General features: G+C 46.1%; 1 protein-coding gene across 2 annotated transcripts in view; it reads right to left on the bottom strand.

Moving 5' to 3' along the window:
- Positions 1–25208, bottom strand: part of TECPR2 (tectonin beta-propeller repeat containing 2) — a 102555-nt gene that overhangs the window by 48619 nt on the left and 28728 nt on the right. Inside the window, exons 3-10 of one of the 2 annotated variants that reach the window (XM_025443084.3) lie at positions 23917–24045; positions 23185–23316; positions 19254–19411; positions 11558–11870; positions 9753–9885; positions 5715–6029; positions 3712–4709; positions 1480–1663 (exon numbers count right to left, since the gene is read on the bottom strand). In XM_025443084.3, the coding sequence (XP_025298869.3) occupies positions 1480–1663; positions 3712–4709; positions 5715–6029; positions 9753–9885; positions 11558–11870; positions 19254–19411; positions 23185–23316; positions 23917–24045 (2362 nt within the window). The remainder of the gene's footprint in view (positions 1–1479; positions 1664–3711; positions 4710–5714; positions 6030–9752; positions 9886–11557; positions 11871–19253; positions 19412–23184; positions 23317–23916; positions 24046–25208) is intronic. The other variant, XM_049113502.1, reaches the window with a different exon arrangement.

The raw sequence follows: 25208 nt of genomic DNA, 5'->3' as shown, positions 1-25208 counted from the left end.
AGGGGAGGGAAGGAAGGTGTCCTATGTAGATGAAGGGTGTGACACAGGCCAGGCGGCCACATGTAAGAAACCACTAGTGAATCACCAAGAATGCAGCCAGGCTGGACTAGAGGGTCTGACATGAAGAGCTGGGGTAAGAGGAGAAAAGCAAGACCAATAGTGAAGGCTGAAGCACACCCTGAATGCCATGGGGGCTCTGGTGCCCTCTCATGATGTGGGCACTGCAGGACAACTCAGCCAGGTACACTGATCTGATAGAGACAAGGGTCTCTCTCTTGATTCTGACTAGATCAACAAGGGTTGGAAAGTTTTGGAAACACAAAGTAATCAATAGAATCAGGACAGGACCAAAGTTTCTAAATGGCTGGGGAGATGAACCCAGAAGTAAATGACAGAGAAAGAATTAAAACACACAATTATATAACGCCAGCTAACGAAGCAGACTATGATCGCAGCCACTCTCTATAGAAAAATATTTTCAAACCAGCAAGGAGATAAAACAACCTTGAACAAACTAGTATTTTAAATAGTGACAAAGACCAGGAAGAGTTCAAGGAAATCCATCTGAAACAGTAAAATTACAGGGGATGAGTCTAAGTCCACAGAGTATGTTTTGCCTGACTTCTACTCCAGTGTCCTAACAATCAGACAGTTACCATGAGGCAAATATACATAAATACTTCTAGTCTACCTACCCACCCCTCAATGGGTGAACTAGCCAAATTATTCTGGACAGGGACTGGAGGTACAGGCTGAAAGTCTAGTAGAACCTGGTTCAGGAAATGTCTGTTCCAGCTCACTAAAAATGATTAGCTTGACCATGGCTTGCAAGAATGAATGCATTTTTCTTTTATACTCAGTAAATTATTCAGCCAAAGCATACATATTGCTCATTAAAGAATAATCTCTAGAAAGGAAACCAAATAATCTGAACATATCCAACGTATCCATAGGTCCATCTTCATTAGTTCAGTTGCTTTAAAGCAATTCTAAGAAACAGGAACATAGGGGTGCCTGGGTGGCTCAGTCTGTTAAGTGTCCAACTTTTGATTTTGGCTCGTGGTTTTAAGATTGAGCCCTGTGTCAGGCTACACTCTGGGCCTGGAGCCTGCTGAAGATTCTCTCTTCCCCCCACCCCCCCGTAAAAAAAAAGAAATAGGAACACATTTTTATAAGAGACTAATATGTTAATATAGCTTTTACAAAAAAAAACCCTCAAAATTCAAGCTATTTGCATAGGTTATAAAAACATGTTTGTGTTACCATTGCACTAAATAAGAAAACAAAGATTGAAACTAAACATTCACTTATTGGACATTTGTTAACTGATGTCAAATGAAGCAACCCTATTATTTGGAGAAAACCCCCCAAACGTGCAGGGATAGGCCCACATGGCGCATGGATGGAGCTTTGGCAGGGCCTGCTGTGTGCCAGGCCAGCTACGCTCGCTCGCAGGAGCAGGGAGCTGGGGAGGCCAACCTGAGGGTGAGACCGCCACCTGCTGGACGGCGTCCTCAAACTTCTGCCAGCGTAGCCCAGCGCCTGGCAGCGCGCTGCAGAACAGGCCGCCTTTGTAGTCCAGGCACCAAATGTACTTCTCGGAGACAGCCAAGCTGAGTATGCCGTAGCCGGGACCAGAGTATCCCATCCAGCTTTCTGCAAACTAACAAGGACAGAGCCTGGTGAGTCCTGTAGCAGAGCACACAGCTGCACTGTCGTTCTGTCATCCACGAGGAAAATATGCAGGATAGAATTCACGTCACAGAGCTGACGATCTCTGAGAAACCACGCAGGGACCTGCTACCTTTGGACCATGCTCTAAGGGAAGCGTTCTGAAATGGGAGCTGTTGTGCCCCGCTAGGACCCCAGAGGATGCCCAGGCAACGCTCTGTCATGTCAAAACACCCTTCCTGATGCAATGCTTATGTTAAAATGACCTAGCTTTACACATGCGTACTGCACTTTACACAGCGTGCATGCGGATCAGTGATTTGTGCATCAGATCCTTACAGAATCAGTAGGAGAAGTGGCACTACCGCCATCTCTGCGTCTTCACCCTCTGAGGGAAGTTCCCAGTCATTGCACACAGGGCACATCATGAAGCCGATGGAAATCTGTCCAAGATACTCAGCCTGGCTGAACCTTATAAACTGATGCTTTGTTGCACCGATTCTTTAAAAAAATCAAATCTGAATGAAGTTGATGTAGTTTAAGAGTTTTCTGAAACCGCAGAAGAAATCAATGTACTTGTACAATCACCCAAAGTTCGCTGCTTCACAGGGAATGGTGCCCTCCCCGTCTCATTACAGCCCTGTTCCCCATGATGAGTCTTCCCCCCCACCCCTTCTCATCTTCCCCTCCCTCCTCCTTCCCTCCACCCCTCCACAAATGCCACAAAATCTCTTGGCTTTCCAGCCACTGGAAGGGGAGGAGGGAGGAACCATGAGGAAGGGAGAAGTCCAAGGGCCAGGCTCAATCTCACTGGGGGTGGGGGGTTTCTAAAGTTCTGGCCTAGAATTCCAATAGCCTGCCCCCACAACACATCAACGCATGTCTGCCTGTCTAGTGCCATCCCTGGGCAGGCGCCCTCTCTGGGCTTCCCAAGCCCTGGATTTTGCTCACCACCATCAGCAGTCTTGCTCAACTGAGACAACTGGCACACATGCCTGACTCCTCCTTGAGACTCTGAGATCCTGACTGGCTATCCAGGCCCTGCAGCGCCCAGCACCAAACACAGAGCCTGGCAGCCAAAGGCACTCAAGAAAGGACGAGCACAGGCAGGACTGAGTAGAAAATCTAACCTTTGGCATTTGTCTCAAAACAAGTAAGCAGTACCTTTCACTGTCAAGGCAGGACAGCAAAGAGGCTGAGAGAGGGCCCTGGGGCCAGCTGTGCCCTTCATCTGCTATGTGAATTGTGCAAGCCATTTAACCACGTCTCGGTTTCCTCCTCTGTAAAACGGGGACCACAGCAGTACCCACTTCATGGTTTAGTTTTTAGAAAAGCTAATGAGTTGAACTTGCAAAGTGCTTAGCATGGTGCCTGGCACATGGCAAAAGCTGCCCAAATGATATGCGTCATTAGCACCGAGAGAATTCAGCAATACATTTTGGAGAAATACATGTAGGTTTACACTCATAATCCATACCTTACAATGACTTAGAAAAAGTTATAATTTGGTTTGAAACCAAATACACTGAATAATAACCTGCTAAGAAATGTAAACACTGGGCAGCCCCGGTGGCTCAGCGGTTTAGCGCTGCCGTCAGCCTGGAGTGTGATCCTGGAGACCCGGGATCGAGTCCCATGTCCGGCTCCCTACAGGGAGCCTGCTTCTCCCTCTGCCTGTGTCTCTGCCTCTTTCTCTGTGTCTCTTATGAATAAATAAATAAAATCTTAAAAAAAAAATTTAGGGGATCCCTGGGTGGCGCAGCGGTTTGGCGCCTGCCTTTGGCCCAGGGTGCGATCCTGGAGACCTGGGATCGAATCCCACGTCGGGCTCCCGGTGCATGGGGCCTGCTTCTCCCTCTGCCTATGTCTCTGCCTCTCTTTCTCTCTCTGTGACTATCATTAATAAATAAAAATTTAAAAAAATTTTAAAAAATTTAAACATTTAAAAAATCTTTTAATGTAAAATGACCAAGAATAACCATCCTTAATGGCATGGGTTGGGGGAACCCTCAGGAAACTGGACGCCCCAAACCTACCTACCTGATCTGATTTTAGCAGCCCAGTGTCATCTGTGCCAGGCTGGCTCAGGTCCTGCAGGGAGCGACTACCACCAAGCTCCGTCACACTTGTCTCCGAGGAAGAGGAAGGCAATCCGTGAGCATAGATGTCCTCCTCGTCACTGGATGTCAACACCTGGTCCCGTGAAGGCTGCTCATGCCGAGGCTCACGGGTGCAAACCGCTAAGGCAGAGACTGGGGGTGTCAGCCGTCCTCCCACAGTCCCCAAGTCACATTCCGGAGCAATCACTTCCTTTAGGCCTGTGTCACTGTCGGTGACAGCATGCCAGGGAGTTGAGCCAAGGTGGCCAGGGCCCCCCATGTGCATGAGGAAGCCCTGCTCCTTGCTGGGCTCCTCGGCACTGCCTTCGTCAGCGCTGGTTGCCAGCAGCCGTTGCTCGGCATGGGAGGCCCAGCTGAGGCTGGAAGGCACTGGGGGTGAGTTCAGGAAGGGGGCTTCGGAGAAAGTGCTTTGGGAGTCATCAGGTTCCATGTCCCCCACTTCCCGGGCCTCAGCAGAGCTGTCCTGTTCTTGACAGGGTGACTGTCCGCTACTTGGTCCGTCATCTGTGGGACAAGACTCCTCTCTGAGTTCTGTAACATCACTGCCTTCCATGGCTTCCCGTAGCTCCAAGAGCGAAGTCCACACTCCGCTATGTGGCCCTATCTCGCCTGCACGGTTACACGGTAGGATTCCCGGTCTATCTCCATTCCCTTCGTTCAGTACATCAGGGGCCAGTGCAGGTACCTCCAGGACACTGAATGCTTCGGGGTCAAGATTTTCCTGCAGGACACCATTCACCTCCCCACTGAGGTTACTGTCCTGGTCAGGAGACTCTGTGCTCGACCGATCCACGATGCTGCCCAAACTTGATGTCATAGACAGCAGGTCTGTGTTCAAGGACTGGGGACTGTCACCTGGGAACTCATAGCAGGGGGTCGATTCAAGGGAACTGTGGCAGGTGTTCCTGCTTCCACCTTCTAATTTAAAATAAGAATGTTTAAAATGAGGTGTGACTCTACATAAATAGTAAGACTAAAAATTTTGGCTCAAGAGAAAACATATTTTAAATGAAGGATATTTAAGTGGTGAAGAATAAATCTCTCAAGTACGAATTATCCCAATGCAAAGGTGTTTTAAATGGACACAAACATCATGATGAGACACACTGATGGGCTCTGAGGCCTCACTCAAGAAATGTTAATGGAAGAAAACAAAGGAATGGATGGACTGCAGACTTTAAAATTATTATAATGCTTAGCAATCTGATAAGTATGTGTAGCTAGAGAGGTCTATCAGGAACCAAGGAGTCAAAAGTTAAACCATTTCTGTTAAATCCCACGTTCAGTAACCTATCCGACACTAAATGTAAAATGGATCCATCTAGGCACCAGCATGAGTTTTTAATTTCCACGACTTTCCATTCAGGCTCAGAGTCTCTGGCCTCATACGTGGTTATACAGGAATAAATCAAAAATGTTATTTAAATATTGAGAAGTATAAAACCCAGACCCATGAAGCAGAGTGGTAAGCACACAGGTTATATTATTTAAACCTCACAAAAGTACTTAGTTGTGCGCTGTACTCTTTTTCAATGTAAGAAATATTTCATAGTAAAACTCCTTTGAGGAAGGACACCTGGGAGGCTCAGCAGTTGAGCATCTGCCTTTGGTTCAGGGTGTGATCCCAGAGTGCCAGGATAGAGTCCCAGGATAGAGTCCCACATCAGGCTCCCCGCAGGGAGCCTGCCTCTCCCTCTGCCTGTGTCTCTGCCTCACTGTGTCTCTCGTGAATAAATAAATAAAATCTTTAAAAAACAAAACAAAAAAGTCCTTTGAGGAAAGAAGACACTTGTTTTCTGAAGGCCTTCTCTGCTTCTCACTGAACAGGCAAGTGCTCATGCAGTGAAAGCCGCCCTCCCAAAGAGTATGCAAGACCACCCCTAAGGAAGCAGGAGTCAGGGTGTGCCATGCTACAGACAGTACCTGTCTTCTTCTTCCTCCTCTTTTTCACTTTCAGAGGCTTCACAACAAGCTCCTGGTCAAAGTCTTCTGAGCTAATCACACTGAATCTCTGTGAGGTGGACTGGCCGCCCCTCCCCAGCTCTAGAGCTGCCTGAAGCCCAGAGCCGCTGTCGGTGGAGTTGAGGGAGCTGCTCCTGCTCCTCGGCTCGCTGGCCACGGAACTGGCCACAGAGGAGCCCCTGAGCCTTGTCTCAGACCCTGGAGCTCCCGATGGCTTCTCTGCACGCTGTCCAAGGGCCTGCTCTGTGCATCCTGGCGTCTCCAGACCATCTCGCGCTGAGAAAGAAGGGTGGAGTTTTACTGCTGCTTATCCGGGAAAGTCGACATGCCCTTACTCAGGTTTGCTAACCGTAAACACCAGCCTGCTAAATTTGGAGACTGGCGAAACTAAAAGAATCACACAAAACACTCCAATGGATGGTTCTTTGATCCAGGAAGCTCACACACCAAAATCAGGAAAATGATTGGCCATGGCTATTTTCTGTAAATGGCTTGGTAGGAAGGGGAGTACTAAGTATACAGCATTTCTCACATCAATTCACAAAGAATTCCTAAAGAAGAGAAAGTACCTGTTTCTAAGAAAAGGGCTTAGTGACATCCCCTACTTAGACCATGCCTTAAATATAACAGTCCTCAAAAGGCACTTGAAAAATATATGTGTGCCTGTATTTCTTGAAGTTTAAGGAGAGAAAGGGAATGTTCCACTAGAACAAACCCAGGACAGAGAAGCACATTAATGAAGTTAGTGTCCAGTGCGATCAGAGAGCAGTGGGACGATCTGGCAGTGGAGGGTGAAGTCACCATGCTCGGTGCCCCAGGACTGAGAGCCAGCAAGTTTCTCACTTTCATGGACTTGTCCTTCTCCACACACCACCACAAGGTCACATGGCCAGATCGGTTCCAGTCATCCAGCCCTCTACACAGGCCTGTGGACCACTCTGATCCACTCAGCCATCCTCCTGTTGCCGAGGATCCACCAGGAGCAGACTCCAGGCTGTGGTGCGCACAGCTGGGGACCTATGGGCAGGATTCTGCTCTGAGTGAAGCCTGGCCATGGAAGCGCCTTGTCAAAGATCACACGAGTTGATGGGAGGTCTTGGTCTAGAGCTGTCCTGTCCAATACAGCAGCCACTGTCCCACATAGCTATTTAAATTCAAAATCAAACACAATCTTGGGATCCCTGGGTGGCACAACGGTTTGGCGCCTGCCTTTGGTCCAGGGCGCGATCCTGGAGACCCGGGATCGAATCCCACATCGGGCTCCCGGTGCATGGAGCCTGCTTCTCCCTCTGTCTGTGTCTCTGCCTCTCTCTCTCTCTCTCTCTGTGTGTGTGACTATCATAAATAAATAAAAATTAAAAAACAAAACAAAACAAAACAAAAACCAAACACAATCTAAAATTCAGCTGCACTCCCCACATTTTAAGTGCTCCGCAGCCACAGGTGGGCGGTGGCCAGCTACTGGGCAGTGCAGATACAGGCCGTTTCACCCCTGCAGAGAAGTCCCACCGGACGGCAGCAGTCTAGAGCTTACGTCTCCCCTGTAAGCCACACTGCCCCTAACCACGCTGTGCAGGTGCCAGCTCATAAAACTCAGGAGTCAGAGCTTATTCACTTTCCACAAAAATTATACACTGGAATGACAGTTATCCTGACTTACCCTCTGACTTTAGAAGTCATTCACTCCCTGACCCACCCCCTCCCTGCCATCTCATAACAGACTAAATTTGGGGCCAAGGTAGCCCTTATGACATTTTCACCTTTTCAAGTCCTAAATACCTGGCTAATGAGAGACTACTTGGGATACTTTCCTACCAGTTACACTTATATTCTAACATTACACAAAGACAAAAGGCTTCAGTAATGCTTCGTGGGCCCAGGAGTCTGCAGCCTGGAGCTCCTCTTCCTCACCTTGCTCTCTGCTCTGGAAGGCCTTGGGTCCAGGACCTCTACTCCCTTTCCTGCAGTGACTCAGACACCAGCTAGTGCTGGTGAGAACAGAAGAAACAGCAGAGATGCCCCCAGGGCCAAGACAACCCAAGCCCATGGTGACAGCAAACAGTCCACACTTCTGACCAATGTAGCAGGGCAGGAGCAACATTGGCTGAAGCAGAAATCAGAAGACAGGGCTGGTTGATTTGGGACTTGTCACTTACCCCTCATCCTTGATTTTCTAATCTGTGAAATAGGGACACCATAGATTAATAAATACTCAGGATTTTTTTTTTTAAGATTTTATTTATTTATTTGAGAGCAAGAGATCACAAGCAGGGGAAATGGCAGAAGGAGAAGTAGGGTCCCCACAGAGCAGGGAGCTGATATGGGGCTTGATCCCAAGACCCTGGAACCATGACCTGAGCTAATGGCAGATGCTTAAACTGACTGAGGCACCCAGGCACCTGTCACTCAGGGGTTCTATGTGTCATGTGCTATGCAGGGCCACGACACTGAGTTATGAGATCCTTGCAACCAAGAAGTTTACTGTGTGAGGTAAGGTACATGGTAAGTAAATGGCTCCACAGTTACAATGGGGTAGGAGGAGAGGCCCCTGGGAAATCAAGTGAAGACAGGGAGACAGGTTGGCCTGACTAAAGCACTCAGGAAAAGTATCAGAGATACAGAAATACCTGAATTGGGTCCTAAATAATGAGCAGGGAGAGAATAGAGGGCAGCATCCCGACAAAGGCAAGCCACATTTGGGAGCACCACAAACCTAGCGCTCAGACCTACCTATGGCACTGGGGTGACAGGTGGTGGCAGGAGCCTGGAGAGAGCTGGCAGCAGCAGGAGGGGGGCCCTGCATGCCACCCCAGACGTGGTGGCAAGAGGAGTGCAGTGAGCAGGGAGGGGACAAGGCCTGGGGAAAGGCAGTGGCGGGGCTACCTGTCTCATGTTTCCCACAGGCTTGTCATCAGCATCAAACAAGATGCCTGTGAAACTGCTCTGTGAACTCCAGAGGCCACACAAGTGAGGGGGCTCTGGGGCCACACAGATGTCCCTGGTGTGCCGCTTGCAGCTCCCAGCGGTAATGTCTTTGTACCTCACATCTTCTAAAGCCCCAGTCTCATCTATAGAACAAGCACCTTCCATTTAGGATTTTATAAGGTCGGGCTTAGTAGTCTATGGAATATAGAACAAAGTGAGTGACAGAGAGGAGAAGAGGGACAGGAAAGGGGAGAAGCAGGGGCCTACATGGCTGTTGTCATCATCAGGAACAAGTTCATGATGAGCCTCAAGTATACAAAGGACCGTGGATGTGTGCACAAGAACATATATTAAAAGTCTCTGCTCACTAGAATCTGGACTTGTATGAATTATTTTTTAAAAGTCGAAAGCACTGAGAATAATCAATGCTATAGGAAGAACTGTGTTAAAGGTAAAATATAGGTCCCAGATAATAGATTTTAATGTTCTAAAAGCTTGGCAAATCTCTATCTTTTGAAGTATTAATCCCACATGTGGTCTCAGAGTACCAGAGATCAGTTATGTGGGTGCTGGGTTCTTCTCCCTACTTGTCCAGCCGCCCCATCTTCCAGACCCATGGAACCACTCTACCAAATGTGAGGCTGTCTTACGTGAGCCTTAAAGTCGGTCAGCTTCAAGAAAAGTATTGTAAATGATATTTTAAGAATTACAGTGGAGGGGTGCCTGGGTGGCCCAGTCAGTTAAGCATCCGACTCCTGGTTTCAGCTCCATGATCTCAGGGTTGTGGGATTGAGCCCTGCATCAGGTTCTATGCTGGGCATGGAGCCTGCTTAAGATTCTCTCTCTCTCTCCCTCTGCCCCTCCCACTACTCACACACGTGCTCTTTCTAAAACAAAAAATAGTAACAAACAAAAAATCTTAAAAAAAATAAATAAAACAAAACATAGGAAAACTCTCCAAATACTTCCTTGTTTAGATAATGCACCAGTTATTTAACTAGCAAAGTAATGGTAAAGTTTATAAATTATAAAGTACAATTACATATATAAGTATATCTTATCACAAATGCAAACCTATTGATGGTAGTCCTTCGGGTCTGCTTGAAATTCTTATAATGTTCCGATCTCCCTTTAAGAAAAATATTTCATTTTCTGTGCAGGAAACAGACACGATATCACCTGATCCTTCCAAACCAGCAATTGTGGCCTGCCCAAAACAAGAAAAAAAGAAAAAGAAAAATCACACAAACAGGCAATAGTAAGAGTTGAAAGCATACAAACATGTGCAGGAATCCAAACGAGTCAAATAACAACTATGCTTTGTTATGCCCACTTTCTGAAACTTCTTAAGAGTCATGAACACAGGGGCACTGGGTAGCTCAGTGGCTGAATGTCTGCTTTCAGCTCAGGTCATGATCCCAGGGTACTGGGATCTAGTCCCACATTGGGCTCTCCAAAGGGAGCCTGCTTAGAGAAGCAGGCTATGTCTGCTATGTCTTAGAGAAGTCTGCCTGTGTCTTTGCCTCTCTGTGTGTCTCTCATGAATAAAGTCTTTAAAAAAATAAACTCATCAACACAAAGGCAGGGGGTTTCTGATAGGTACATGAGCTGGAGCCATAAAATTTACCAGTAGATTCATGAAACTGAGCAGGTGAGCAGCTCACCGCACCTCTCAGTTGCTGGGAACCAGGTCCCACCTGGTGCCCCTCCAACCCCCAGGATATGGAGCTCATTCTCCTCAGCAGGACCTGCCCATCAGCTTCACACAACTGTCTTGCTCTGTGCTTCAGGTGCCCTGAGCGCAGCAGCCTTGGTCCTCTGTGATGCCATGGCTCTGCTCCAATTCCTTTCCCGACTCAGTCACTGGAAGAGTTCCAACTCGATTCAGGTACCATCCTCCTCAGGAAATGGTCCCTAGAGAGCTCAGCCTCAGTGGCACTTGCCCAGGACTCGTCGCAGCTCACAGCGCTTTGTACAAATGCCCACAGGGAATGCTGCACCTGGGCTGGAGTGATGTGCTGACTGGTCTGGACCCCTATGTGCGCACTCCTGTGGGAGAGATGAGTGTGCACTGCCATTCATGGCTCTGAATGAATGAATGGACGGAGGAGGGGTCCCTTAACGTCGCCTGAAAACAAGACATCCAGAGCCTGAATGATTTTTATATATTCTCTTTTCAGCCAACTGTGCAAACAAGAGACAGTTCACTGTAGAGAGAAAAAGGGTCTAAATTTTGTTAATTTTTAAATAATCCTGATGAACAGCTAGAAACATGACATTGGTTTGAAAGCTGCCAATCATGTTGCCATGCCCACCCTGAAGGAAGCCACAACCTCTGCACATGGACAGCTCCTTTGTCTCATGAAATAAATTATACCTGTTGGAGAAAGCACTGGTGGTAAGGGCTCAGAAGAAAGGTACTAATGTACAAGCACCAAACATCTCAACTCTACTACCTAGTAAGTGCGTATCAAATTCAAAGAGTACCCAGAGAAAGAAGAAAATTTAAGCTGTCTATAAGTGGAGAAGAATACAAAAATGCCTTTCAAAGTGCTCCTTTAGAAGAGAAACCAGCTCAGGGCTAAAAGGCAGCTTGGTGGCTAGCTCACCCTGCACACCCTGCCCTCAAGCTCCAGGTGAGGAAGCTGTGCCAGGCAGACAAGACTCCTGCTTAGTGTCAGAACAGCAAGAAGGATCTACCAAAACCAAACATTTCTTCAAATCTATAAAATAATCAGACCCTCACTTGATTTCCCTGACTGGCCCAAAGGAAAAAGTAAAGCATTAGAATCAATACTGTTTCCTCTGGTGTTCTGAGAGACAATCTGTAGATAAACACTGTAAAGACACCAAAGATGTGGAGTGATTACATCACTTACCTGGTTGATGGTGTCTAGAAGGTAAATACTATATTCATTCCAACTCAACACCCAGCCTTCTTGAAAGAAACATGAAACAAGCCCCAGGTGTTTCTCAGGTAAGCTGCAACTTCCCCTGTTGGAGGATTCCAGACGTGGGTACAGTTCAAAAGGCTTGACTCCTCCAGCAAAAACATCTTTTAAGATAAACGTGGCTTGAACAGTCCCATGGATGTCTGCCTTCCACAGTCGGAGCCCAGGCCGTGATGCATACAAGGTTAGATCACTCTGCTTACAAAGTCCTGGTATAAAACAAGCTCCAAATTTCCCAGTGCTGGAAGGAAGGAAGGAAGGAAGGAAGGAAGGAAGGAAGGAAGGAAGGAAGGAAGGAAGGAAGGAAGGAAGGAAGGAGAAGGAAGGCAAGGAAGGAAAAAAATATGAGCTGATTTAAAGTGACAGTTGTCAACCCTTAATATCAACTATAACAAGAATTTTTTGGAGAAGTCTAAACAAGATTGATGTTTTTTCAAGTCCTCTTCTATGGTTTGTTCTGTTGTTACTACATAGTCACCTCTCTGTCTCATCCTCCCTGTAGCCCCCCCTGGGAAGTGTGCATCCGCTGAGCACACAGCCTGGTTTGTGGTGACCATTACAGTGCTGTACTCAGGGCTTTGTCCCCACCCTCTTGCTCAATCCTCACAGCAGCTCCATGAGGCAAACGGTTCAGCTCCAGTGTCAGAGAAGAGGAAATTGAGGCAGATGACAAATCCAGGTCTCACTATCCTCTCCATGTTCAGAAATTCTATTCCTTCTAACGCTTAATTGCTGTACTCACTCTAGCATCCCAATGAATGAGCATCATGTCCACAATTGAGTCCAAACCCACCACAGGGACCAGCTTCCCTTCTGGTCCCCAGGCATGGCATTTTTTTCTAGTTTTAAAATTATGAAACACCTAACACAAAAGAATGTGTTTTATATATATAATACATACTACATACTATATTTTATATATGTGTTTATAGGTATATAAAAGTTATGAAGTCTAATAAATGAAATGCACACCTGGGAACCCATTCCTCAACTTGAGAAATAAATCACCAGCGACACAGTTGATGTTTTCTCCTGCTTCTAAATGTTCCTGCCCCGGGCAGCCCTGGTGGAACAGCGGTTGGGTGCCGCCTGCAGCCTGGGGTGTGATCCTGGGGACCTGGGATCAAGTCCCACATCGGGCTCCCTGCGTGGAGCCTGCTTCTTCCTCTGCCTGTGTCTCTCTGTGTGTGTGTCTATGAATAAATAAATAAAATCTTAAAAAAAAAAAAAGTTCCTGCCCCTCTGTTCCCCAGGTGTGACTACCAAACTCAATTTTGTGTTTATTATAATTCCCTTGCTTTTTTTTAATTCCCTTGCTTTTATTGATAGTTTAAGCACATACATATGTATTCTTAAACACTACATATTTTAGTATTATTTTTTTTCATTTGTATAAAAATATGATGCTATTCGTATACTTTTGCAGCTTCCTCTCAACATTATATTCCTAATATTTATCTTTACTAATAAAAAAGCTATTGCTCATTCATTTTCACTGCTACATAGTATGCCACAATTTTTTTTAACTCACAACCCTGTTGATGGGTATTTGAGTTCTTTCTACCTTTTTTTTTTTTTTTAAGATTGTATTTATTTATTCATGAGAGACACAGAGAAAGGCAGAGACACAGGCAGAGGGAGAAGCAGGCTCCATGCAGGGAGCACGATGTGGGACTCGATCCCAGGACTCCAGGATCACGCCCTGAGCCAAAGGCAGACGCTCAACCACTGAGCCACCCAGGCAGCCCTATTTCTACTTTGCTCTTTTAAAAAATGCTATGAGCATTTTCGCACAGACCTCCTAGTACACAGGTGTAAGAGTCTGTCCAGAATCTTCCAGAGATGGAACTGTTGCACTGCTGGGTAACTGTTAGGTTGCTGAGTTAACATGTTCAGGTTTGAAAGACAACTTCAAACATTTTGTTTTAAGATTTTATTTATTTATTCATGAGAGACACAGAGAGAGGCAGAGACATAGGCAGAGAGAGAGGCAGGCTCCATGCAGGGAGCCCGATGTGGGACTCGATCCCGGGACCCCAGGACCATGCCCTGGGCCAAAGGCAGGCACCAAACCACTGAGTCACTTTTCAGTATGATTATACCAACCTGTGCTCCCACCAGCTATCTGAGTTCTTCCCCCGACCCCAAAGGTTTTATTTTTAAGCAATCTCTACACTCAACATGGGACTCAAACCCACAACCCCAAGATCAAGAGTCGAATGCTCTTCTGACTGAGCTGGCTTGGCACCCCTCTGAGTTCTTTATGGTCCTACATCTTTGCCCAATCTCAGTCTCCTACCAGAGCTCAAAGTTTAAGAGTCTCAGTCTACCCTCTCTTCAAACTACATCTCTGATTTTAAACAGTGGAAAGAGTACTGACTAGGGGTGCCTGGGTAGCTCAGAGGTTGAGTGTTTGTCTTCAGCTCAGGTGTGATCCCAGGGTTCTGGGATCGAGTCCCATGTCGGGCTCCCTGCCTGCTTCTCACTCTGCCTATGTCTCTGCCCCTCTCTGTGTCTCTCATGAATAAATAAATAAAATCCTAAAAAGAAAGAAAGTATACTGACTCTACATTGATAGCAGGGCTCAATTTCCAGCCCTGACACTTGCTATGTGCTATGCAACCTTTCTGGATCTCAGTTTCCTAATCTATAAACCAGGGGTAATCATTCCCGCCCCAAAGGTTAAAGTGAGGATTAAGAGACCCAATCTATGAAGGCACAAAAGCACTCCTGGTGACATTGTAAGTCCCCACAACTGCTCATTGGTCATGCACAGGGCTACAGGTGCTCCCAGCTGGGATCTACCTCTAGTTCCATTCATGTCACCGCTGCTCCTCAGGTGTCCCTCTCCCCTCACCCTCTCTGCCACAGCAACACACAGGCTCCCCTGAGGGGCTGTCTCCAGGGCCCATCCCACACAGTCACACAGATAAAGTTATTATCTGGATGTTTCTCTGCACATGAGTATCTCCCTAGGTCCCTCTGGCTCCACAGAAACTGAATCTCTCTGGATACAGCCCAAGGAGGATATCAAATATCAAATTCAGCATTGAAATGAAGATTGTTAGATTAACCAAGAAGGTTCTAATGCTGTAGATCATTCACGGACAACTCTATAATCAGCATCGTGTCTGATTACTGCGTTTGGTGGATTTGTTCTGGTAAGAGTCTCTAAATAGATCCCAAGGAATTCTAGCAGGGTATCTTCCTCTTGCCCTTCCTGTCAAATCAATTTCTGTTTGGTGATCCAATTGTTAAATGTTTTCCTTCTATTTATAGGTCCTCTTAGAAAAATCTCTTGTCACTTCCACTTTGATTTGTTCACCCTGGGTAACTAAAGCATTCACTTTAACATGTGAGTCCTGGATTGTGTGAGACCGCGGTGCTGCGGGCAACGTGAAAGATTAACAAGATGAGATCCTGGCCCTGTCTGAGAATATACTGGGGCAGAATGAGCGTGTATATGAACCACTGCAAGAGCATCTAGGAGGTGCTGTATGGGGCTCAAAGGGCTGCCCGAGGAATCTGGAGGGCTGTGTGCTGATGGGGAGGAGAGGGCTAGACCCAGGACTACTACTAGCTGGGTGAGGAGGGGATGGGCACTCGGGGGAAGGACATGCTGAGAGGGTCCTGGTGGGTGGCTAGCTCTAAAGAATTGCTGGAACATGTAGCCTGAGTCACTGCGGGGTTGAGGGGTGGGGACTAGCTAAGCTGGGGATAACTTGCTAGAGCAAGGTGCAAATTATCCTAAACCCCTGGCTTGGAGCCATCCACATGCAATATGATTCTGCAGCATTAGCTGATGTCATTCTGAAATGGGCCCTCAAACTCCAACTTTTAAGGTCTAGGTACTGCAGGATTCTAAAATCATAACTAATTTTGGTAGAGGTGACTTCCAGAAGAATCACTAATTACTTTTAAAAATACTTTAATTCCCTTTATGAGCCACATAAATATGAAAGGAGTGGGTAAATTTCTGTTTGTTTGTTTGTTTTTTTAAGATTTTATTTTTAAGTAATCTCTACCCCCAATGGGGAGCTCAAACTCACAACCCTGAGATCAAGAATGGCATGTTCCATCACCAGGCAGACACTCTGAAAGGGATGTTTTCTACTGTGATATATAATCTGTTGGTGCCATAGACCTGAAATGCTGAGCGTGAACAGAGAGCCCGCTGCACCTGTCCCTTCGGCTCTCCACTGAAGGAAGACTCTGCTCCTGTCCACAGCAGACTGTTCTATCCTCTATCCCCTGCCCACCCCAGGCTTCTGTAGGTCACTGCACCACCACTCCCCGGAGTGCTCAGGCCACGGCCTCTGACTAATCTCTTTCTCTCACACCCCAGAGTCAACGTGTCAGCAAACCTGACAGCTCTGCCCTCCAAGCATTCCCACCACCCTGCCGTGGTGTAAGTCCCTGGCTGACCCCTCTGAGCTGCCACTCTTGCCCCCTCCAAAAAGCAGCAAGGGTGACCTGACCTGGTTAAAGCCTCTCACAACTGCTGACATGCTAGAATGAAGCTGCCCCCGACAAGGCCCACAAAGCCTCCAGGATGGGGTCCTGTCCTCGCCCCTCTTCTCCTCCACACACACATGGCCTCATTGTTCCTTTAAAACTCAAACACTTGGGACATGTACTGCTTCTGCCTTAAGAGCTTCTCTCCAAGGCCCTCTCATGGTTCCCTCTGCCCTTCCTTCAGGAATCTGCTCTGGTCTCTGCTGTGGAGGAGCTGTCTCTGCCTGCCTATCTAGGGCACACACCTCTGTCCCCTGCTCTCTCCTCTCTAGGCCATATCCTGATTTATTACTACTGAACATTCTAGAACATATTTATTTAATGCTGCTCTCCCCTGTCAGAAATGTGAGCCCCTGAGATTAGAGACTTTCTCAGTTCACAGCTGTCTCCTAGAATGGAGGAGGGTGCCTGGCACTCACCAGAGACTCGGTAAGGATTTCTCAATGTCCCTAGGTAAACTCACCCAATGGCAGGGTCTCAAGGTCGCCTGTATCTCAGGACTTCCAGGCCTGTATATGTCACTCCTCACTGTGACTCCTGCTTGGCTACTACCTAACAGGTACCTCCAGCTTAATATGCCCCAGAGAGAACGGATGTCTAGACCTCAAACCTGGGCTGGCCCCAGTGTGCCCACTGCAGGTAGCTGCTGCAGCCATGAACACAGAAACCTTCTACTCTTTTCTTCCCCTTGCCCCCATATCCAATCCATTATCCAACCCCATGTTTTCTATCTCCAGATTATGGCTCCCTCCATCTCACTGGAGGCCACCACCAGGAGCCAGCCTCCGTGCTTGCTCCCAGGATTCCTGCAGTACCCTTCTCCCTGAGCCCCTCCTGTCCGTCTCCAATTAAGTCTCCACATAGAACCAGGGTGAGCTCTGAAATGTCCCTCATATTGCTGTTCTCCTGTCTAAAGCACTTCAATGTTTTCTTTTGTTTTTGTTTGTTTGTTGTTATGCTTAGAATAACTCCGGCAACAGCACATGGTCCCCCAGCTCCCTCCCCCTAAGCTGGCTCAGGCCCTTCTTTCCCATCTCATTTTCTACCAGGGCATCCAACCCACTCCATGTCACCCTGGACCCTTGGGCTACCTGAACATTGCAAACCCTGGCCCAATGCAGGGCCTTTGCATTTGCTGTTCCCTGAGACCAAAATGCTCTTCTATCAGCTCTTCCCATGTTTGAGGCTTCAGCTCAAATATCACATTCCCACAGAAGTCTTTCCAGACCATTCTAAGAGAGCATGCCACTCCCACCCCTAAGGCTTCACCTTGATTGTTTTCTCCACAGCATGCACCCAGGCCTACACATTTATCCTGCTTCAGGGCAGAGACCTATCCCCTTGCTCACTGCTGTCCACTACACGCTGCTGCCCCACAGGCACGCACCAAATACTTGTTGAATGAAGCACTGCTTCCAAGGGGGTAGACTCCGCAGATGCCCTTTCTGAACCACAATCTCAAATAGCACCCAACAGGAAAACAAGCCTTTAAGACAAAGAGGTGAACAACTTTTCCATTTGCTCTGTTATCACTACTTCTCTAAGGCTCAGTGGAATATATTTACCTGGGAGAAGGGGGACACATTTGTTTGTGTCTGCAGCCTGGAACAGTGCTGGCACAGTCCAAAAGACCAGAGTAGACATGTGCACCAGGAGGGGCTCATGGAAACTTACTTAGGTTTCCACACAGGAGGTTGGAAGACCAGGTCTTAAGAGAAAGACTACTGACTGAGCCACCTGAAAAGTACCTGGTTTTTGTATCTGTCTTTATCCTCCACTATCCTTCTAAAAACACACAATGTAGTAAGATACTGATGAAAAGTCAGAACAAAACATCAGACTAGGGGGACACTGGCAGAGGGAAAAGCAAGATATAGATGTGTAGAACCACTAAGCCCCAGCTACAAATTCTATTGTGTTTCCCAGGAGCTAACAAGGAGATTACTGCTATAAAAAGGCCAAATTGTTGATGGAATTGAGGCGGTATTCAGCACGAAAAACAGAAACCAAAGGGAGGCATGACCAGGTCTTTTAATAGCTAAGGGCTGCCATGCTCCGCCCATCTGACCTCCCCTTCTCCAGGCCATCCGTCACCCGCCCAGCTGTCACCACCAGGCTCCGTAGGCCCTCCCTTGTGGGCGCAGCCAACCCATGTCTCTCTCACTGCCAGCTTGCTCTCCACACTCCCCAGCCCACCCACCCTGCCCCACTGATTCTCTGTAGGCAACAGTGCCCCTTTACCAGGGACTTCTCTAAATCCTGCCGCCCAACCTATAAGCCGCTGGCACCCATCCTCTCTTCCTGCCCCCACTTGGCTCTCTGTCCCTCTCTTCTCAGGATGAGGGGGGGTGGCCCCATCGCTCTACCTAGCCCCTCCTCACTGACCCAACCTCCACATAAACTGGGCCCCAGAGCTCTACAAGTGTGTTTCTGGCAGGGAGGTCACCCATGCACTCCTGCTGCCTCTTCCCACACGGCTGGCAGGCAACTGGACTTGGCCTATCCCTTCTCTTACTGTCCTTCCAGGTAGCAGGTAAATGGGGGGACAATCTCTTAGCCTGGAAGCCTCCCCCTCCAGACCTTCCCTACTCCTCTTGGCCAGTTCCACATCTTCCTTACCCACTCCCTCAGGAAGTATGCCTTCATCCCCAGGCTAGGTAGAAGCTTGATAGCATGCTGCACATTGCTCCATAGCAGGTAACACAGCTATTAAAAACTTTTTTGCTGAGTTTATTAAGTTTCCATAATGGTAGGCTCCCATCTGCCTTGTGTGCTAGCTATCCCCAAGCCTGGCACAGCCCACACAGTGCAGAGGGGTCCCCGATCCTTCACTGGGGCTGTGGTGGGGGGTGCCCACACAGGAGTGGACCCAAGCAGACCACATCCTGGCACTCAAGGCAGAGAGGCCATGTCTGCAGCTTCCTGCAGTAGTACAAGAGGGACACACTCCTCCTGTCTGATGCTAGGACAAGGTGCCTTGGGCAGGTTAGGGACCCACTGGGAAACTCCAGGCTTAGAGCTACAGAGGGCTTGCACATGGCAAACAGGAAACCTAGAAAAACTTAAAACTTCTCTGTAATCACCACCCTGGGGCACTTGTGACCTTTACCTTTTCCTTGGTTGTGTTCCAATTTGCTTGACAGACTTTTCTTCTGTGTAAAAAAGCAGGCTTCTCTGTAGTGTAGACACAAGCAGCACTTTCTGGCTATAATCCAGTTGCACAATTGAGGATGGCTCTTCCAAAACCAAATGGGAGTTACAGACACCCTGTGAGAGAGTCCAGTTAAACGCAACTCAACATGGAGTTAAAGTAACCCGCCTTCCTCTATGACTGGGAAGCATCCTTTTGTTATTTGAATTTGGGTCAGTTTACACCTTAAAACATATGCTGTTAATTCTTATCAGATTCAATGTCAGCCCACTGTGATGAACTTATTTCGAAAAGTTCTTATTACCAAGAAAACAATGTTAACATCTATCTCCGGCTACATCAAGTTTGGCAAGAAACATTAAAAAATTCTGTATAATTTCCCTTAAAATGTCTCAGTAGAGAGTTCGAAGAAGAGTCCACAAAGATCTAAGCAGAAATATGTTACACTGTATTGTTTATTCTAATAGAACACAATGGGACTTTTATAAAATTACTGTGACAACTATCACCTGAGGTCACATTACACTCTTCCCCCACAAAGAGTTCAAAGCAATTCTGGGGACATTATATTCTTGCCAACTGAAAGGCTCAGAACAAACAGAAGAAAGGAATTGAAATAGTATTAAATATACTGAAGAACAAAGGTAAACTCTAGAAGGCATTTTACTGCTAGCACAAACAAACTCTTATTTCTTGGTGTCAAAAATCTGCTTCTACAAGTGACTCTTCCCTTGACTGAATTTAATTGTTTAAGAAATACTGATGTACTGTCACAGACTTTTGGCAGTTGTAGGGCAGCAATCAGATTCACTGGTAAAATCTACATACAGTAAAATTCACGCTTTTTAGGTATACACATCTATGGATTTTGACAAAGGCACACAGTTATACAACCACCAACACAATGAAAATAAATTCTCATTACCCTCAAACACCAAGTACTTTTAAAACAGATTTCCCTCCCACATTTGTAGTTACGTAAACTCTAGCTTTTCAGTTTTTGACTTAGCTTATAATGAACTAAATTTATTGTATGAATTTTGCAAAAACACTCATCCTCCCATATCTTTTTTTTTTTTTTGCAAATCTCTTTGTACTTGTATCTTTTAAAAAACCTATCAGAACCTCAATAAAGCTGAGGAAAAAGTTATCAGCATGCTAATAAGGACACTGTTTTCTGCACACGGCTTTCTCTCCACTTCCTGAAATGCGGACTCACAAGCAGTGCTCTCCTGGTGCTGCCCGCAGGCCTGAGTAGAAGAAAGGTACATATAACACAGGGACTCCTGATAACCTCAATGCTTTCCTGCAGAACAGCAGTTCTCAAACTATGGTCTGCAGTCTTTTCCAAAGAGTCTGCAAGGCCAAATGTATTTTCATTATAATACCAGGTTGCATCTGCCTTTTCACTGAGCTGACATTTGCACTGACACAAAAGCCACAGTGGACAGAGCAATGCATTGAACCCCAATAATCATCATGGTGCCCTCTACCATCACACACTCACGGCAAAAACGTGTGTTTCAATGAAGACTGTCTCTGATGCAGAAAAATCTCAATTTAATTAAATCCTGGCTCTTGGGTACACACAGTTTTGAATTTTCTGTGATAAAATGGGACATGCACATGGTTCTTCTGCTGCATACTGAGGTACTCTGGGTCTCTCAAGGAAAAGCACTTGTTTGACCATTAGAGCTATGAGCTCAACCAGCTGCTTTTTTCCCCCTGACAAAATACCATTTTTACTTGACATACTATAATTATAAAGCATGGGTATTTGGCAGACATTTTCTCAGATGGAACAAAGTGACCTTGCCACTTCAGTGAAAACAAGTATTAGTGTTTGTTGCTGATAATAAATTTCAAGTTTTTGGGATGCCTGGGTGGCTCAGCAGTTGAGCGTCTGCCTTTGGCTCAGGGCGTGATTCTGGAGTTCTGGGACTGAATCCCACATCGGGTTCCCTGCAGGGAACTTGCTTCTCCCTCTGCCTGTGTCTCTGCCTTCTCTCTGTGTCTCTCATGAATAAATAAATAAAATCTTCTCTCTGTGTCTCTCATAAATAAATAAATAAGAAAGAAAGAAAGAAAGAAAGAAAGAAAGAAAGAAAGAAAGAAAGAAAGAAAGAATAAGTAAATAAATTTCAAGTTTTCCAATGAGGATTCAAATTGAAAACTTGTATCAATTCCTGTGAATTTGGGGAACTCTCAGTAGCTAAAGACTTTTCTGATCAGAATGATGGTGATATTAAAAATTAACAAAGATGCGTTCTTTGATATTATATAATTAAATGTGTCAACATTTGAAAAGATCTGCAGATCAGTGTTTTCCAAGTGATCAACACATGAAATCATGCATGGATCAAGGAGTCATTCAAAGTGCAAGACAGGCCACTGGATTTTACTGTAACAATACAAAAAAAAAAATCCATCCATATGGTTTCAGCTTCCCAGTTACCACTCACCTTTAAAAATAAAAAAACACCATCCGCCAGTTGGGGGATAAGATTAATGAAGAATACCCACAATTCTCTAAAAAGGCTATTACAGTATTTGCCCCATTTCCAACTACAGGTCTGTGAGAGGCCAGATCTTCTTTACATACTCCAACCAAAACAATGTATCAGTTTATGCAACATGCAGCCATCCTCCATCAAGCCAGCCATTAAAGAAATTTGTAAAAATGTAAAGCAATGTCCTTTTCACTTGTTTTGAAAATAGTTACTTTCATAAAAATGTTACTTTAACTGTTACTAATAACAGTTTTATTATTTCAAAACACCATTAATAAATATTAAATTTAAATTTCTCCATTTTAATTTCCAAAATGGCGCACTTATATATAACCTATACAAACAGAAGCTCCATGGGGTCCTCCTTTTAAGAGTGTAGAGGGGTCCTGAAAACCAAAAGCCTTGAGAACTAGTGCTAGAGCTAACTTGCAATAGTCCAGTCGTGGATTGGAGGGACTAAAAGCCATTTGGCTGGTAATTGCTGAGTTCCTACTATCCATGAGGAATGAAGGCTACAAATAAGAAAATGAAAGGCTCATGCCACTAAGGTGTTCAGTCCAGCTGGGCAGATATGATCAAATGAAGCACAAGCTCACACAGAGCCACACGTGAAGTGGAAAAGGCATGGGCTTTGGGGCAGAACCTCGGCCTGAAGTTGAGCTCTGCTTGTGGTGTTTCCTTATGACCCGGCTAGTGACTGGGCCACTGAGCCTTGGGTTCTTCATCTACTGATGGGGAATGAGCACCCATAGCTTAGGGTACTGGGGTGCCACCAAACCTTCTCTGCCCACTCCCTCCCACAGGGCAAGCTCTCCACCCCCTGAAAGCACTGAACTCTGTTCACAGTTTTGTTTGTTTTTTTTTAAGATTTTATTTATTTATTCATGAGAGACATAGAGAGAGAGGGGGGGGGGGGGCAGAGACACAGGCAGAGGGAGAAGCAGGCTCCATGCAGGAAGCCTGACATGGGACTCGATCCTGGGTCTCCAGGATCCCACCCTGGGCTGAAGATGGTGCTAAACTGCTGAGCCACTAGGGCCGCCCTCTGTCCCCAGTTATGATTATGAAAGGCTTCACATGGCTCCTACAAACCCTTCAAGGAGAGGAGTGACAATGGCTTATGTTTGAAGGGGCAGCAGGAGACAGCAGGAGAATGAACACTGTGAAGGAAGGGGCCAGTGCAAACAAGAGTTGCCAACCCTTTAGTCACCGAAGTAGAAGCTTAGAAAACGTTAGAGAAGTCCTTGAGGGAAAATGTTACAAATAATGAGATTATAAAGGGACAATGATTGAGAATACAAAAGGACTGACTAAAATGTAATTATGGATATAATTTCTCCAAATAAAGAAGGCCAAAATATTTCTGGAAATAATCTTACCTGGTCTAGATCCAGAGAAGAATAGACAATTTTCCCTTTGTCATCTCCAGAGAACAATTTCATTCCATTGGGGCTCCAAGCCAGAGCGGTTATGCTATTTTTGTGAATACCGGTGACATCAAATCTCCGAAGCTGGGAATAAATGGTAAACATGCGCACAAGGAAAGAAAGGGTGGACACTGTGAGACGGGGCTCTGTGGGCAAGGGGGTACACAATCCTTCCTACTCATGGAGGAGCTTGTTTTCCCAACCTTGTTTCCTAGGCAAAATGCTAGAAGGTTCCCTCTGGCTATTTATCTTTAAATTTTTGTTTTTTTTTTTTAATTTTTATTTATTTATGATAATCACAGAGGGAGAGAGAGAGAGGCAGAGACACAGGCAGAAGCAGGCTCCACGCACCAGGAGCCTGATGTGGGATTCGATCCCGGGTCTCCAGGATCGCGCCCTGGGCCAAAGGCAGGCGCCAAACCACTGCACCACCCAGGGATCCCAGGCTATTTATCTTTAAAACTAACAAAGGACAGCCAGAGAAAATTAGGCAAAATCTAAATTGTCCAAATGTGCTTTCTGCCAAGTGTCCTACCAAGAACAGAAATGTTATCTGGTTTATAAAGAGCACAGGGTGAAGCTTTTTCTGAGCATGTATTTTCCAGGCATATAAGGATTTCTCATTTGAAAATCCAGGAAGAATATGCCAAGAAGTTAAGAAATGCCAAAGCAACTAGTACTTACTTGTTTATTTCTCCCTGGCAGCGAGGATACAAGCTGAAAGACAGCAACCCTCCCAGAGGCGGTGCCTGCAGCCACTAGGTCATCAAAGCAGCTCAGCAGCTTCACCACTGTGATGGGTTCTGTTTTCCCCTAAAAGAACAAACATCCACGACAAATGGACCTGTAATCAGGCTAGCTTCCAAAATGTAACCATTACCCATGGAGGTGGAAGCTTCATCAGGCTGCAGCCTCTACAGAGTCCTGGTTGAAAATGTATACATACAGAAAAATAATTACATCTGTTAGAACCCTCCTTTTTCTTTGTAGGTCTTTAATCTTTGAAATGACAAAATAACACATTTCTAACTCGGGAAATGCTGATCAATCAAGTGTAAATATTTTAAAAAAAAAATCAAGTGTAAATATTCTGAGCTCTTATTGAGAGTACTAAAGAGCTTGGAGAGGTATTTCCTTCCCCCAGAACAGGAGTCTGGAGTAAGAAGAGCTATCCCAGGTCCACGCTCTGCTTTCTTCTCTCTCAATGTGGACAAGCCATTTAATTACTGTAGTCCACGTGTGCCTGCCACACAGGCTTGCAGGGAGGATCAAGCTCATCTGAAAGCACTTTGCAAATGGATTCCTTCTTAGATCAGTAATCAAATTAAATTCTAAACACTAACTCAGGCTTAATACATTGGTTTATTAAAAAAAAAAAGCACATGTACAGGGGGCACTTGGGTGGCTTAGTCAGTTAGGCGTGTGTTTGCAGTTTGGGTCATGATCTCGGGTCCTGGGATCAGCTATGAGTTGAGAGCAGGGAGCCTGCTTCTTCCTCTCCCGGCCCCCTGCTTATTCGCTCATTCTCCCTCTCTCTCTCTCCCCCGCTCGCTCTCTCTCAAAAAAATAAAATCTTAAAAAAAAAGGAAAAGCACATGCACAAGCATTGCACACAGATATTCAGGCTTCCAGCCCATTAAGTGAAACCATTCATTCAGAAAAATTACACAACCATTTGACCTTGCTAAGACATATAGCAAATCTCCAATAAACTACTGTGATCCCTACATTTTGATGCAGTAATTTAGATGGTAATCAATCTGTCAAGTGTAGAAGCATACCCTCCACATTCAGGATACTGAGTCAGCTGCTATGGTGATATAAACTAAAGTAGGTCGCAGTCCCGCCCTCTTAAAGCTGAGCTGTGGCAGAGAGCCACGCACATGAAAAGCCGCCTACAGCCAGCGGGGGTGGTGATGACTGCACTCACTTTCATCTGGTACATTACAGCTTTCAGGGTATTCTCATGGGCTATA

The sequence above is a fragment of the Canis lupus genome, chromosome 8, assembly GCF_003254725.2.
Source record: "Canis lupus dingo isolate Sandy chromosome 8, ASM325472v2, whole genome shotgun sequence".
Taxonomy (NCBI): domain Eukaryota; kingdom Metazoa; phylum Chordata; class Mammalia; order Carnivora; family Canidae; genus Canis; species Canis lupus.
The sequence above is the reverse complement of the archived record's forward strand: the minus strand, read 5'-3'. Positions and strand labels throughout refer to the sequence as shown.